At 44.6% G+C, this 14,195-nt stretch overlaps 1 protein-coding gene across 1 annotated transcript; it reads left to right on the top strand.

Moving 5' to 3' along the window:
- Nucleotides 1-1,982: 1,982 nt before the first annotated feature.
- LOC311519320 (zinc finger and SCAN domain-containing protein 32-like) lies at nt 1,983-8,557 on the top strand (the record flags this gene model as incomplete). Its single annotated transcript, XM_084625739.1, has 3 exons — nt 1,983-2,679; nt 3,256-3,361; nt 8,527-8,557. Exons 1-3 carry the CDS (start codon nt 2,097-2,099, stop codon nt 8,555-8,557), a joined length of 720 nt encoding a protein of 239 aa, XP_084481865.1. The 5' UTR covers nt 1,983-2,096.
- Nucleotides 8,558-14,195: the final 5,638 nt, after the last annotated feature.

The following is a 14,195-nucleotide window of genomic DNA, read 5'->3' as shown; positions in this document are numbered from 1 at the left end:
GCCTCCATGCTTACTCTGCCCTTGGCCTCTCTGCTGAGACTGCCAACAAGGATGGCAAATTAATGCCAATTGGGATGATGGCTTTTTGTAATGTGCACACGTGTTCACGAGGAAATGGAATGAGACCACCAACTCATTTCACATAAGCCATTGAACACAATAGCCATCATATAATAATGAGTGAACTTATGGCCCTCATCTACCAAGGCTGAATTTAAGCTAGTAACCTGATGATAAAAGAATCCATATTCCATTTCCAATTCCCTGAGCTTGGTAGACTACCTGTAATATCTTTCCATAAGTTGTTGTTGTTAGGGTTCTGCTTTCAATCATTGCAGCTATGAAGAGTTGTACCATTTCTTATCAAATAAATTAGTGAGTTCTAGAAGTAGTTTTGTGCATTCTCCTCTCCTCTGAATTTTGCATCTTGTTGAGTTTTACTTACTGAAAAATGTTGGCTTTGTGTATAGATGACTTGTGTACATAGCCCAACCTGCCATTAATTTTCCAAGCGCTCTGGAAAACTGATTTTCCTAGTGCTTATTTTTCCCTCCCAGACTGTAAAGGCTTTGGGTGTAAATGTGTCCTCAGCATTCTGCTGGCCAGTTAATGGATATATTTCTCACAGCTCTATTCAGACCAATATAACTTTCGTACTATTAAATATTATAAATGTCTCTCTTTTGTACCATAAATCATTACAGAAAGATCTGGTAGGATAGACTGGGACAGACCTATACTTTTATCTCTTAAATCACAGGCAGCATTACTTCCATTGTATAGCAGCTGGCCTGAAAAATTCAAATGAGGAGAGTTCAATGTAATTATTAATGCCACTGATATGCCTTGCCTCACCCTCAGAAGCAACATTATTATCCTTTTCATTATCTAATGCGGAAACATCACCAGGGCTCTTATTAATAATTGCCGCTGTGACAGAACCACAGTATTTAGTTTTTTAGGGGTTTTTTTGTGTTTGTGGGGAATTTGTGTTTGTTTGTTGGGTTTAGTTTTTGGTTTTTGAAGGATGATTAATTAGGAAAACAAGAATTGAAGTCTCAACAGTTATCTCTATTTAAGATCATTCAGAAATGATACAATAAGAGAACTGTAACTTGGAAAGTAAACAGAGCAAAGTGGTCTGTGTACCAGTGTTCTCTGGGTCTGATTCTTCTCTCACACTGGAATAAATTCTGGAGTAATTGTACTGAACTCAATGAAAGTAAATAAGTATAAAGCCACTACAAGCAAAATTGAAATCAGGTCCTCTAAGACTAATCCACAGAACCCTCTTTTCCCACTGAAGTCAATAGAGAGTTAGGTCACTCAAAGGATGCATTTCTTACCTTGTAGGATCAGGCTTTATATTTCTAAACCAGAGCTAAATATTTCCTAGTTAGATGGTATTGCGTGAGTGTCTTCTACAAACAAGTTTAAAGAGAAGAGGGACTGCTTTTATTAAAATGCAGTTTGAATCTGTATTACTATAATTTGAGACTTCTAGTATGAGGCCTACCCAAAGAAGAGTGACACTGACCAGATACAGGGTAGCACAGGGATTCAGATACGTTACCCAAAGAATAGCACAGATCAAAGCAAACAATTTATAATGATTTATAAACTTCATATATTATCCATAGAACAGACTGAAAGTCAATTTAGCCTTGGGAGCTACTGAGTACTTCAACTTCCACTGAATTCAAGGGGAATGGAAGATGCCTAGGATGGCATAGATTCTAAGCCCTGGTCTACACTAGGACTTTAGGTCGAATTTAGCAGCGTTAAATCGATTTAAACCTGCACCCGTCCACACAGTGAAGCCCTTTAATTCGACTTAAAGGGCTCTTAAAATCGATTTCCTTACTCCACCCCTGACAAGTGGATTAGCGCTTAAATCGACGTTCCCAGCTCGAATTTGGGGTACTGTGGACACAGTTCGATGTTATTGGCCTCCGGGAGCTATCCCAGAGTGCTCCATTCTGACCGCTCTGGACAGCACTCTCAACTCAGATGCACTGGCCAGGTAGACAGGAAAAGAACCGCGAACTTTTGAATCTCATTTCCTGTTTGGCCAGCGTGGCAAGCTGCAGGTGACCATGCAGAGCTCATCAGCACAGGTGACCATGATGGAGTCCCAGAATCGCAAAAGAGCTCCAGCATGGACCGAACGGGAGGTACGGGATCTGATCGCTGTTTGGGGAGAGGAATCTGTGCTATCAGAACTCCGTTCCAGTTTTCGAAATGCCAAAACCTTTGTGAAAATCTCCCAGGGCATGAAGGACAGAGGCCATAACAGGGACCCGAAGCAGTGCCGCGTGAAACTGAAGGAGCTGAGGCAAGCCTACCAGAAAACCAGAGAGGCGAACAGCCGCTCTGGGTCAGAGCCCCAAACATGCCGCTTCTATGATGAGCTGCATGCCATTTTAGGGGGTTCAGCCACCACTACCCCAGCCGTGTTGTTTGACTCCTTCAATGGAGATGGAGGCAATACGGAAGCAGGTTTTGGGGACGAAGAAGATGAGGAGGAGGAGGAGGTTGTAGATGGCTCACAGCAAGCAAGCGGAGAAACCGGTTTTCCCGACAGCCAGGAACTGTTTCTCACCCTAGACCTGGAGCCAGTACCCCCCGAACCCACCCAAGGCTGCCTCCTGGACCCAGCAGGCGGAGAAGGGACCTCTGGTGAGTGTACCTTTTAAAATGCTATACATGGTTTAAAAGCAAGCATGTGAAAGGATTACTTTGCCCTGGCATTTGCGGTTCTCCTAGATGTAGTCCTAAAGCCTTTGCAAAAGGTTTCTGGGGAGGGCAGCCTTATTTCGTCCTTCATGGTAGGACACTTTTATCACTCCAGGCCAGTAACACATACTCGGGAATCACTGTAGAACAAAGCATTGCAGTGTATGTTTGCTGGCATTCAACCAAAATCCGTTCTTTCTCTCTCTGTGTTATCCTCAGGAGAGTGAGATATAATTCATGGTCACCTAGTTGAAATAGGGTGCTTTTCTTCAGGGACACATTCCTGCTGTGCTGTTTGCCTGTGGCTGAACAGAAATGTTCCCCGCTGTTAGCCACGGGGAGGGGGGAGGGTTGAGGGGGTAGTCACACGGTGGGAGGAGGCAAAATGCGACCTTGTAACGAAAGCACATGTGCTATGTATGTAATGTTAACAGCAAGGTTTACCCTGAAAGAGTGTAGCGACTGTTTTATAAAATGTGTCTTTTTAAATACCGCTGTCCCTTTTTTTTTCTCCACCAGCTGGATGTGTTTCAATGATCACAGGATCTTCTCCTTCCCAGAGGCTAGTGAAGCTTAGAAAGAAAAAAAAACGCACTCGAGATGAAATGTTCTCCGAGCTAATGCTGTCCTCCCACACTGACAGAGCACAGACGAATGCATGGAGTAATAATGTCAGATAATGTCAGAGTGCAGGAAAGCACAAAATGACCGGGAGGAGAGGTGGAGGGCTGAAGAGAGTAAGTGGCGGGCTGAAGAGAGTAAGTGGCGGGCAGAAGACAGGGCTGAAGCTCAAATGTGGCGGCAGCGTGATGAGAGAAGGCAGGATTCAATGCTGAGGCTGCTGCAGGACCAAACCAGAATGCTCCAGTGTATGGTTGAGCTGCAGCAAAGGCAGCTGGAGCACAGACTGCCACTGCTGCCCCTCTGTAACCAACCGCCCTTCTCCCCAAGTTCCATAGCCTCCACACCCAGACGCCCAAGAACGCGGTGGGGGGGCCTCCGGCCAACCAGCGACTCCACAACAGAGGATTGCCCAAAAAAAAGAAGGCTGTCATTCAATAAATTTTAAAGTTGTAAACTTTTAAAGTGCTGTGCTTAATGTGCTGTGTGGCATTTTCCTTCCCTCCTCCACCACCCCTCCTGGGATACTTTGGTAGTCAGCCCCCTATTTGTGTGATGAATGAATAACGAATGCATGACTGTGAAGCAGCAATGACTTTATTGCCTCTGCAAGCGGTGATTAAAGGGAGGAGGGGAGGGTGGTTAGCTTACAGGGAAGTAGAGTGAACCAAGGGGCGGGGGGTTTCATCAGGGAGAAACAAACAGAACTTTCACACTGTAGCCTGGCCAGTCATGAAACTGGTTTTCAAAGCTTCTCTGATGCGTGCCGCGCCCTCCTGAGCTCTTCTAACCGCCCTGGTGTCTGGCTGCGCGTAACCAGCAGCCAGGCGATTTGCCTCAATCTCCCACCCCGCCATAAACGTCTCCCCCTTACTCTCACAGATATTGTGGAGCACACAGCAAGCAGTAATAACAGTGGGAATATTGGTTTCGCTGAGGTCTAAGCGAGTCAGTAAACTGCGCCAGCGCGCCTTTAAACGTCCAAATGCACATTCTACCACCATTCTGCACTTGCTCAGCCTGTAGTTGAACAGCTCCTGACTACTGTCCAGGCTGCCTGTGTACGGCTTCATGAGCCAGGGCATTAAGGGGTAGGCTGGGTCCCCAAGGATACATATAGGCATTTCAACATCCCCAACAGTTATTTTCTGGTCTGGGAAGAAAGTCCCTTCCTGCAGCTTTTGAAACAGACCAGAGTTCCTGAAGATGCGAGCGTCATGCACCTTTCCCGGCCATCCCACGTTGATGTTGGTGAAACGTCCCTTGTGATCCACCAGAGCTTGCAGCACTATCGAAAAGTACCCCTTGCGGTTTATGTACTCGCCGGCTTGGTGCTCTGGTGCCAAGATAGGGATATGGGTTCCGTCTATAGCCCCACCACAGTTAGGGAATCCCATTGCAGCAAAGCCATCCACTATGACCTGCACATTTCCCAGGGTCACTACCCTTGATATCAGCAGATCTTTGATTGCATGAGCTACTTGCATCACAGCAGCCCCCACAGTAGATTTGCCCACTCCAAATTGATTCCCAACTGACCGGTAGCTGTCTGGCGTTGCAAGCTTCCACAGGGCTATCGCCACTCGCTTCTCAACTGTGAGGGCTGCTCTCATCCTGGTATTCATGCGCTTCAGGGCAGGGGAAAGCAAGTCACAAAGTTCCATGAAAGTGCCCTTACGCATGCGAAAGTTTCGCAGCCACTGGGAATCGTCCCAGACCTGCAACACTATGCGGTCCCACCAGTCTGTGCTTGTTTCCCGAGCCCAGAATCGGCGTTCCACAGCATGAACCTGCCCCATTAGCACCATGATGCATGCATTGGCAGGGCCCATGCTTTCAGAGAAATCTGTGTCCATGTCCTGATCACTCACAGGACCGCGCTGACGTCGCCTCCTCGCCCGGTATCGCGTTGCCATGTTCTGGTGCTGCATATACTGCTGGATAATGCGTGTGGTGGTTGATGTGCTCCTAATTGCCAAAATGAGCTCAGCGGCCTCCATGCTTGCCTTGGTATGGCGTCCACACAGAAAGAAGGCGCGGAACGATTGTCTGCCGTTGCTCTGACGGAGGGAGGGGCGACTGACGACACGGCTTACAGGGTTGGCTTCAGGGAGCTAAAATCAACAAAGGGTGTGCCTGTACATCAAGGAGTATTTCAGGCAGGACTGCACGGAGGGTTCCAATAAGAAATGGTGCACCAAAGTTATCGTTCTTATTGGAACAAGGAGGTTAGCCTGGCCTCTGATTGATACATGGCTAGATTAACCTCGCTGCGCCTTCTCTGTGACTGACTGCAGTGTGATCTAGACAGGGGAGGAGGAAAATGAGTCCAAAACAAATCTGGTCTATTTCTTGTTCTGACCCACTCCATCGATCCTTTACATCTTTGGCTGGCAGCAGACAAAAAAGGCGCGAAATGATTGTCTGCCCTTGCTTTCACGGGGGGAGGGAGGGTGGGAACGGGGTCCTGACGATATGTACCCAGAACCACCCGCGACAATGTTTTAGCCCCATCAGGCATTGGGATATCAACCCAGAATTCCAATGGGCAGCGGAGACTGCGGGAACTGTGGGATAGCTACCCACAGTGCAACGCTCCAGAAGTCGACGCTTGCCTCGGTACTGTGGAAGTGCTCCGCCGAGTTAATGCACTTAATGCACTTAGAGCATTTTCTGTGGGGACACACACACTCGAATATATAAAACCGATTTCAAAAAAACCGACTTCTATAAATTCGACCTAATTTCGTTGTGTAGACATACCCTAAGAGAAATACTTTAGGATTTACAGATATTGCCCACAGCACAGATTGACTGTGACCTGACAAAAACAGTTTATGATTTACGGTAGTAGACTTTTTTCCTAAGCAAGCAAACAAGTGATGTGAATAATTAATTTGGTTAATTAATGGTCCTAATGCCTTGTGCAGGGCTCTCAGCTAGCTGAGTATTTCGCTATTCAAATCTTCCCAGGCTTAGAGATTTTGCAGGGTCTGTTTTCTGCTTACTTTTCCAAACCTCAGAACTTCCTAAGCAGAAAAAAAATCTAAACATAATGCGGTGAATGAGACAGTTATTTGCATTATTTTTTATGAATATCATATATGGCTCAATTTACCTGCTTGATACGAGCCTGCCTGTCTGCCTGGCGTTAAATTAAAGGAGGCTGTTAGGCAGAGAAACAAACAAGAAACAAAACAATGGTGAAGATAAAATATACGGGGGTAAACTATTTCAAGAGAGTTAAGATACCAAAGCTGGGCCATTAATTGGAAGATGCTATTTTCAAGGTGCCAGACAGAATTATACTTGGCTGGTTTGCCAAAGGTGAAAGCCTAGATGTCAAAAATGTCATAAACAGTTATAAAAAACCTCCAGGAAAAAGGAAGAGGGTTGACCAGCCAGAGGTAGAGGATGGAAGGGCATCTCTGACAGAGAGACACTGAGTGCAGGCTGCAGGAGCTGACTGTCTCCCCCAGCCAGAGATGGAGGCAACTGGACTCTGTGGAATTTACCAAAGCTTGTAAGAAAAGATGAAAACATAGGGAAACATTCATAGAAGCTGTTATCGATGTTTATTGGGCTGAACTTCCAGCAAGCTTAAATCCAAGTTCCTTTTTCCTTATTTTCAAATCCCAATTTACTTCCCGTTTGCCCCAATTTACATAGTAATATTCTTAGCTATACCTTAACCAATCATTTAACTGAAATTTACCTAACCAATCCTAATATATTGTAACATGATTAGCTAACCAATTATATTCCAACACTTTAATTAGTTTATCCCCAGCAAAATTAATTATACAGCAGACAAAAACAATCACAGAACCAGACAGAGACCATGCAAATAAACAATAGCAAAGTGGGAACTATAATGACAAAACAATACAGAAGTGAGGATTTTACAACTACATCTATAAAGACATAGGGTTTTTTTAACTATGTCTATTGATAAGTGAGTTCTTACCAAACAGGAAACTATCAAACTAAATTTCCTTTTACATCTTCGAGGCTCTTTTCTTTATCTGGAGGTAATAGATCGGCTCACCTTTCTAACAGCCCCAGATTGCCTTATTTCAGTAAGACTGGTTTGTAAGTGTGTGAGGACATGACCGTACGCTTTCCAGCTTATGGCTGCTCCCACTGTTTAGCAAAAGGCCTTAGCTTAAGAACAGGGCCTCAGACTGTCACAGTAAAAGAAGGCCCTTACACAGGCAGACAGTGATTTTAATTCTTTCTTTTATACCTCTATAACTAGCTAAATGATAAACATATACCTAAATTCTTAAAGTATAGGCCTTTACAGACAGGCCTGAATATCTATATCCTAACAGAGGCATTTATTATTATATCCCTTTGTTTTGCATGCTATGTATCTTTGAGTGAATAAACAATGCTTTGTTTTTAAATAAGCTGTTTCTGAGTCTTTTTAATCAACTGCTGTCATAGGCCCCTGGATAGGCTTACAGGCACCATACACAGCTGGCATATTAACACAACTGATAGACAAGGGGCTGCAGCAGCCCAGAAACCCTTACCAAGTGTGAGGTCAGTCTAACGAGACAATTCAATTGACAGCAGGATACCAAGGGACGAAAAATAACTTTTGAAGTGGTAATGAGAGTGGCCCATTTCAGACAGTTGACAAGAAGGTGTGAGTAACAGTAGGGGAAAATTAGTATAGGGGAAATTAGGAAAATCTTGGTATCCTGCTGTCAATTGAATAGTCTCATTAGACTGACCTCACACTTGGTAAGGCAACTCACATCTTTTCATGTATTTATACCTGCTCCTGTATTTTCCACTCCATGCATCTGATGAAGTGGGTTTTAGCCCACGAAAGCTTATGCCCAAATAAATTTGTCAGTCTCTAAGTGCCACAAAGACTCCTCGTTGTTTCATTTATAACTAGTAAGTCCTGCATTTCCACCCCCTACCTGGCTGCATGGATGCATTGGCATTGAGATGCATCTATTCTACACTACACTGATGATGCACTGAAAGCTTTGATGAATCCCTGATGCCCTAGCAGCTTCTGCTATGCTTGTTGAAAAGCAAACTGTAAAGTCTAAATGTACTCATTACGTTTTACACCTATTTGTTTCACTAATTATGCAAGAGAGTATACGTATAATTGTCATATAATTGTCACTTAAACCCTTTTTACAGATTCCGGAAGACTCAAAAGTGTTTTGGTTAATAAAAAACTAAGGAGGACTGCAAGAAACTACAGATGGATTTAAACACTATAGGGATCAGACATCGTGATGGCAGTTGCAATTTAACCTGGATAAATTAAGGAAATTTATATTAGCAAAAATTATCTAAACTGCTCATATTCACTGATTAGCTCTGAATTTGTAGGATACTCTAAAGGAAAAAAAAAATCAAGTAGCAACTAGTATCACGAATTGTGAGAATACCAGACAGAGAATTTCTTAGAGAAACTGCTTGATGAGGAGAAAATTAACTAAATTTAGAGAGCTATTTAAAGGTGACCTGCAAGATATTTTTTTAAGAAAACAAAAATTTTAGAATTATGTTCTGGATGTCCCAGCTAGCCATGATGAGATGGCACAAGGCAACTATATTTGCTGTGGTAAACATATAAAGCTAGAAGATGTGTGGAAATAAGTTACATCAGACTTAGAAAGAAATCTACTTTAAGGAGAGGAAAACATAAAACTATTATGAGGAGACTGCTCCAGATTCATAATATTGGCATGCAGGGAATTTAGACGCTAGATAACATTCTTGAAGGGGAGTTCACAGCACTGATTTTTCCTAAAAGCCTGAATGTTGCAGAGTGTTGTCCAGTACAGGCTATGCTACAGCACAGCACCTCAGTAACCCCAGCTTCCCTCTCAGACAAACACATACTCACATGTTCAAAAAAATTCCACATTTTGGGGAATTTGATTTACTAACACCAAACAAACAACACACAGTTCTTTAGGTCCTCTGCAGCCTATTCTCCCCCTGCTCAATCCTCCCCCCCGGCCCCGCCACTCCTAATACAACACTTCCACTTTGTTGCAGGGTTCTTTACAGCCCTTCTTCTAGAGGATACACCTAATAAATTTTTATCCCTTGGCACAGGGTTTCCTCGCTCCTCCTAGGGGCTTGCCTAGAGCCCTAGTTCCTAGGTTGCAAGATTTTCCAGCCTTGCTCCATTTGCAAAAGAGCCTTCCTCCAGGTTTCTCCTCTTCTGATAGAGATATAAGCTTACATTTTAAGCTTACATTTACATTACATACATAGAGATATAAGCTTACAGGGTGTGACTAAACCACAACTGGGAGGTGTGATTGCAGCATCTCTGTCTAGCTGAGCTAGCTTTCATTGAGCTTAAAGGGGCAGAATCTTGGAACAGGGCTAGATGAGCTTGGGCCACAAGTATCCTTACTGTATTTCTGTCTTTATAAAAATATAAAAGCATCATAGAATCATAGAATATCAGGGTTGGAAGGGACCTCAGGAGGTCATCTAGTCCAATCCCCTGCTCAAAGCAGGACCAATCCCCAACTAAATCATCCCTGCCAGGGCTTTGTCAAGCCTGACCTTAAAGACTTCTAAGGAAGGAGATTCCATCACCTCCCCAGGTAACGCATTCCAGTGTTTCACCACCCTCCTAGTGAAAAAGTTTTTCCTAATATCCAACCTAAACCTCCCTCACTGCAACTTCAGACCATTACTCCTTGTTCTGTCATCAGCTACCACTGCGAACAGTCTAGATCCATCCTCTTTGGAACCCCCTTTCAGGTAGTTGAAAGCAGCTATCAAATCCCCCCTCATTCTTCTCTTCTGTAGACTAAACAATCCCAGTTCCCTCAGCCTCTCTTCATAAGTCATGTATTCCAGTCCCCTAATCATTTTTGTTGCCCTCCGCTGGACTCTTTCCAATTTTTCCACATCCTTCTTGTAGTGTGGGGCCCAAAACTGGACACAGTACTCCAGATGAGGCCTCACCAATGTCGAATAGAGGGGAATGATCACGTCCCTCAATCTGCTGGCAATGGGATTTGCTTGGGCTCCCAGATGCCAATAAGATCCCCACCTTCTCTAACAGTTCTTTTGAGCTTTTGGCAGGCTCAGCATTGGGAGAGTGCAAAAAGTACTCCCGAGGGACAGGAGAGGATATGGCCCTAGAACTTCACAAAGTGATCTACAGTTATTTAGAGAACTTATACTTTTTGAAGGTTCTACCATCACAAGCAGAAGGATGATGTGCTGGGTACCCAGCGCTGTAACTTTCACTTCAGTCCATTTCCTCAGGTTGCCAGAAGTTTATGATTGTACAAATCCTACTGAAGTCAATAGAAGTTCCATTGACTGCAATGGGATATGTTCAAAATATATCTTAGATCTGAAGAAAACAGAACAATAGTGAATTCTCTTGCAGTATTCAGAGAAATTGAACATGAGAGATACAGGTTTACTTCCATTGCTACCATATGGTCTACGCCCAATGTAGTAAATGGAAACACTTGCAACGACTTCAAGGGGCTTTGAATCAAGCCCCTAAGCAATCAGAATGTAAGCTTGTACGTCATAGCGGCCATGAGCATGCTGGCAGTAGACAATGGAAGTACAGTGATAATGACTGTACAATGGAACTCTACATGGGGATTAGGGTTGGCAACTTTCTAATTGCACAAAACCAAACACCCTAGCCCCGCTCCTGCTCCAAGGCCCCACCTCCACCCACTCCAGCCCCCCTCCCTCCATTGCTCACTCTCCCCCACCCTCACTCACTTTAACTGGGCTGGGGAGGAGGGCTGGGGTGCAGGAAGGGATGAGGGCTCCAGCTGGTGGTGCAGACTCTGAGATGGGACTGGGGATGAGGGATTTAGGATGCAGGAGGAGGCACTGAGCTGGGGCTGAGAGGTTTGGAGTGTGGGAGTGAGCTCAGGGGTGGAATAGGGGTTTGGGTGTGGGAGGTGGTGCAAGTGATGGTGGTGCATAGTCTGGAAGGGAGTTAGGGTGCAGGAGGGGGTTCCGATCTGGGGCAGGGGGCTCAGGGTGTAGGCTCCAGCTGGGCGGCGCTTACCTTAGGTGGCTCCTGGTTCGTCGCGCATCAGGGTTAAGGCAGGCTCCCCCTCTGCCCCGGCTTCACGCTTCTCCTGGAAGCGGCCAGCATGTCTGGCCCCTATATGGAGATACGCTGCCTGCACCTGCAGGCACCGCCCCCGGAGCTCCCATTGGCCATGGTTCCCAGTCCATGGGAGCTGCGGAGATGGCGCTGGGGGTGGGGGCAGCACGCAGAACTTCCCTGGTTGCCCCTGCACCTAGGGGCCAGACATGCCGGCTGCTTCCAGGGAGCTGTGCAGAGCCAGGGTAAACAGGGAGCCAGCCTTATCCCCGCTGCGCCGCCAACTGGTCTTTTAATGGCCCAGTCAGAGGTGCTGACTGGAGCCACCAGGGTCCCTTTTTGACCGGGCATTCCAGCCGAAAAACCGGACGCCTGGCAACCCTAATGGGAATAGATGCCTATATGGATCAGATTGCTATCATAGCTGATCCACGATTGGGGCCCTAAGGCACTATTATTTCCACCGTGTTATGGGGTGTATAGAGCCCACGCGGGCCTGGCAACCAAGGAGTTAATGTAGGAACTGCCAGCCAGTGCTGATTAGCAGCCTAACAGCAGCTGAGAGAATAAAAGAGCTGAGACACAGAAGAGCAGGGTGGCCACCCAAGGTGCAAGGAGACGGTCCTGCAGAAAGTTGGTGAGAAACTGTCCCAGAGTGACCACAATCCAAAGAAGGGATGACCAGAGCCACAGGCTGCAGAAGCCTACAGAACCAAGGGAGATAGGAAGGAGCTCAAGTTACAGCAGAAGAATTGTTGAGCACTGATTCTGCCTGCCTGGGTTAAGGGTCCTGTGCAGGAACCAGTGGAGTGGGTGGGCCTGGGTTCCCCTATCTACTCCTTAGCAGAGACTTAAGAACCAAAGAGGTTCCAGGCCTCTTGAGGACAAGGACCAAACATAAGGGGAAACCTGTACATCCCAATGGGACAGAAATTAACATCCTTGTCTCCAGAATAGGACTATAGAGACTCAGACAAGAAGGGCAAACTGATGGTCCTCCCAAACATGAGCAGACTCTGTGCAATGCACTGTCTGACTAAAAGGGAGATCTAATGACTGGAGCACCAATAATAATTATTAATAATAATTAGGGCCTAAATGTTCAAAGTTTCGTTTGTACTATTGACAGCCAATAAACAGGCTTAAAACAATTTAAATCACAGAATTTAGAGGAAGTCCTCTGTACAAGAAAGCAAGGTGTGTGGTACCAGAAATTGCTGTTCACTGGTAGCTAAGAGAAATAAATACTTCTACAACCAAAGAACTGCTCTATCCCATAATTCCAAAAGTGAGACTATTTGTCATAAATTAGATTGTAAGCTCTTCATAGCTAGGGACTATGTTGTCTTATGTATTTGTACAGCACGCAGTACCATGCAGCTCTAATATGATTAGGGTCTTTACAAGTCACTATAATAAAAATAAAATATTAATGAACTAATTACTATTATCCCTGCAAAGAAAACATAACTGCATAAGTAGAGAAAGCAGAATGATGATACAAAGACAATATCTTTGGACACATGCAAGATAGCCAAACAGGTCTCCTAACATACTTATTAAATTCAGCCAGCAAATCATTTCCAACATCAATTTGGAGCAACTGAAATGTGGTTCTAATGGCTGGACAGATGACCGTCTGCTACTTTTAATGGAAGTAACACTGTCTTCTGCCGGATGTGATTGAAATCTATCCCTTTTTCTTCTCTATTAAGGTGGCCCATCCTCCAAATTGCTTCCATGGAAGAATTGTGTTATGAGAGTTTGCACTTGGTTGGCGAGTCAGGATAGAAGGCTGCTGTAGCTGCATTCTCTCTTAAGGGACAAATGTCCTTCATAGCCACTATACGGTTTGTTATATTCCCCCCCGCCCCAATTCCATTGTACTCATCACCATATCATACAGAAGTTTCCCAATACAAACTTTGTTAATAATTGAGTTGAAACTTGTGAGCAGTGAGAACCTTGCTTCCAATCTCTCCTTGTTGCTTTGTTTCCAAAACAGCAGGTCAAAGTATGCTACAGAACTTTTAAAGTGTGGCAGCAGGGTCCTCATGGAAAGGACTGCATAGCAGCGAGCGTGCAACTGATTTATTTCCCAACTTGCCAAACCTTAAATCTCTGTGTAGACAAAGCCCTTAAATTCATACATACCTTTTTTTTTTAAATCAGAACTTTCCTTAAAACAAATTAGAAAGAATTAGAATCTTATTCTACATGCATCCTCACACTGTTAAAAGTATGTTGCTTCTTGCTTGATTTTTTTTTTAGTCTTTGACAAATTTAAGATGCATTTAAAAAATTCAAATGATTTACTCTTCTTTATAATTAGGTATGCTGATTAGAATAGCTTTTATATTACACTGTAGTTTTCCTCTAATGGTACAGAGGCAGTAAAATCTTTTTGCAATAGATGGGAAATTGGTAGACTTGACTGGTGCACATTCATCTGAAATAAGTTAAAATAGTCCAGTGGTTCTCCAACTTTTGTACTGGTGACCCCTTTCACATAGCAAGCCTCTGAGTGCGACCCTCCCTTATAAATTAAAAACAGTTTAAAGTATATTTAACACCATTATAAATGCTGGATGTAAAGCGGGGCTTGGGGTGGAGGCTGACAGCTTGCAACCTCCCATGTGATAACCTCGCGACCCCCTGAGCGGTCCCGATCCCCAGTGTGAGAACCCCTGAAATAGTCTACAGAAAAAATGTACTTGTAATAACTTTTAAACTCTCCTATATTTCT

This window comes from Lepidochelys olivacea, assembly GCF_965140295.1.
Source record: "Lepidochelys olivacea isolate rLepOli2 genome assembly, chromosome: 4".
NCBI classification, from domain to species: Eukaryota; Metazoa; Chordata; order Testudines; family Cheloniidae; genus Lepidochelys; species Lepidochelys olivacea.
This window is presented reverse-complemented; position numbering and strand designations above follow the sequence as displayed.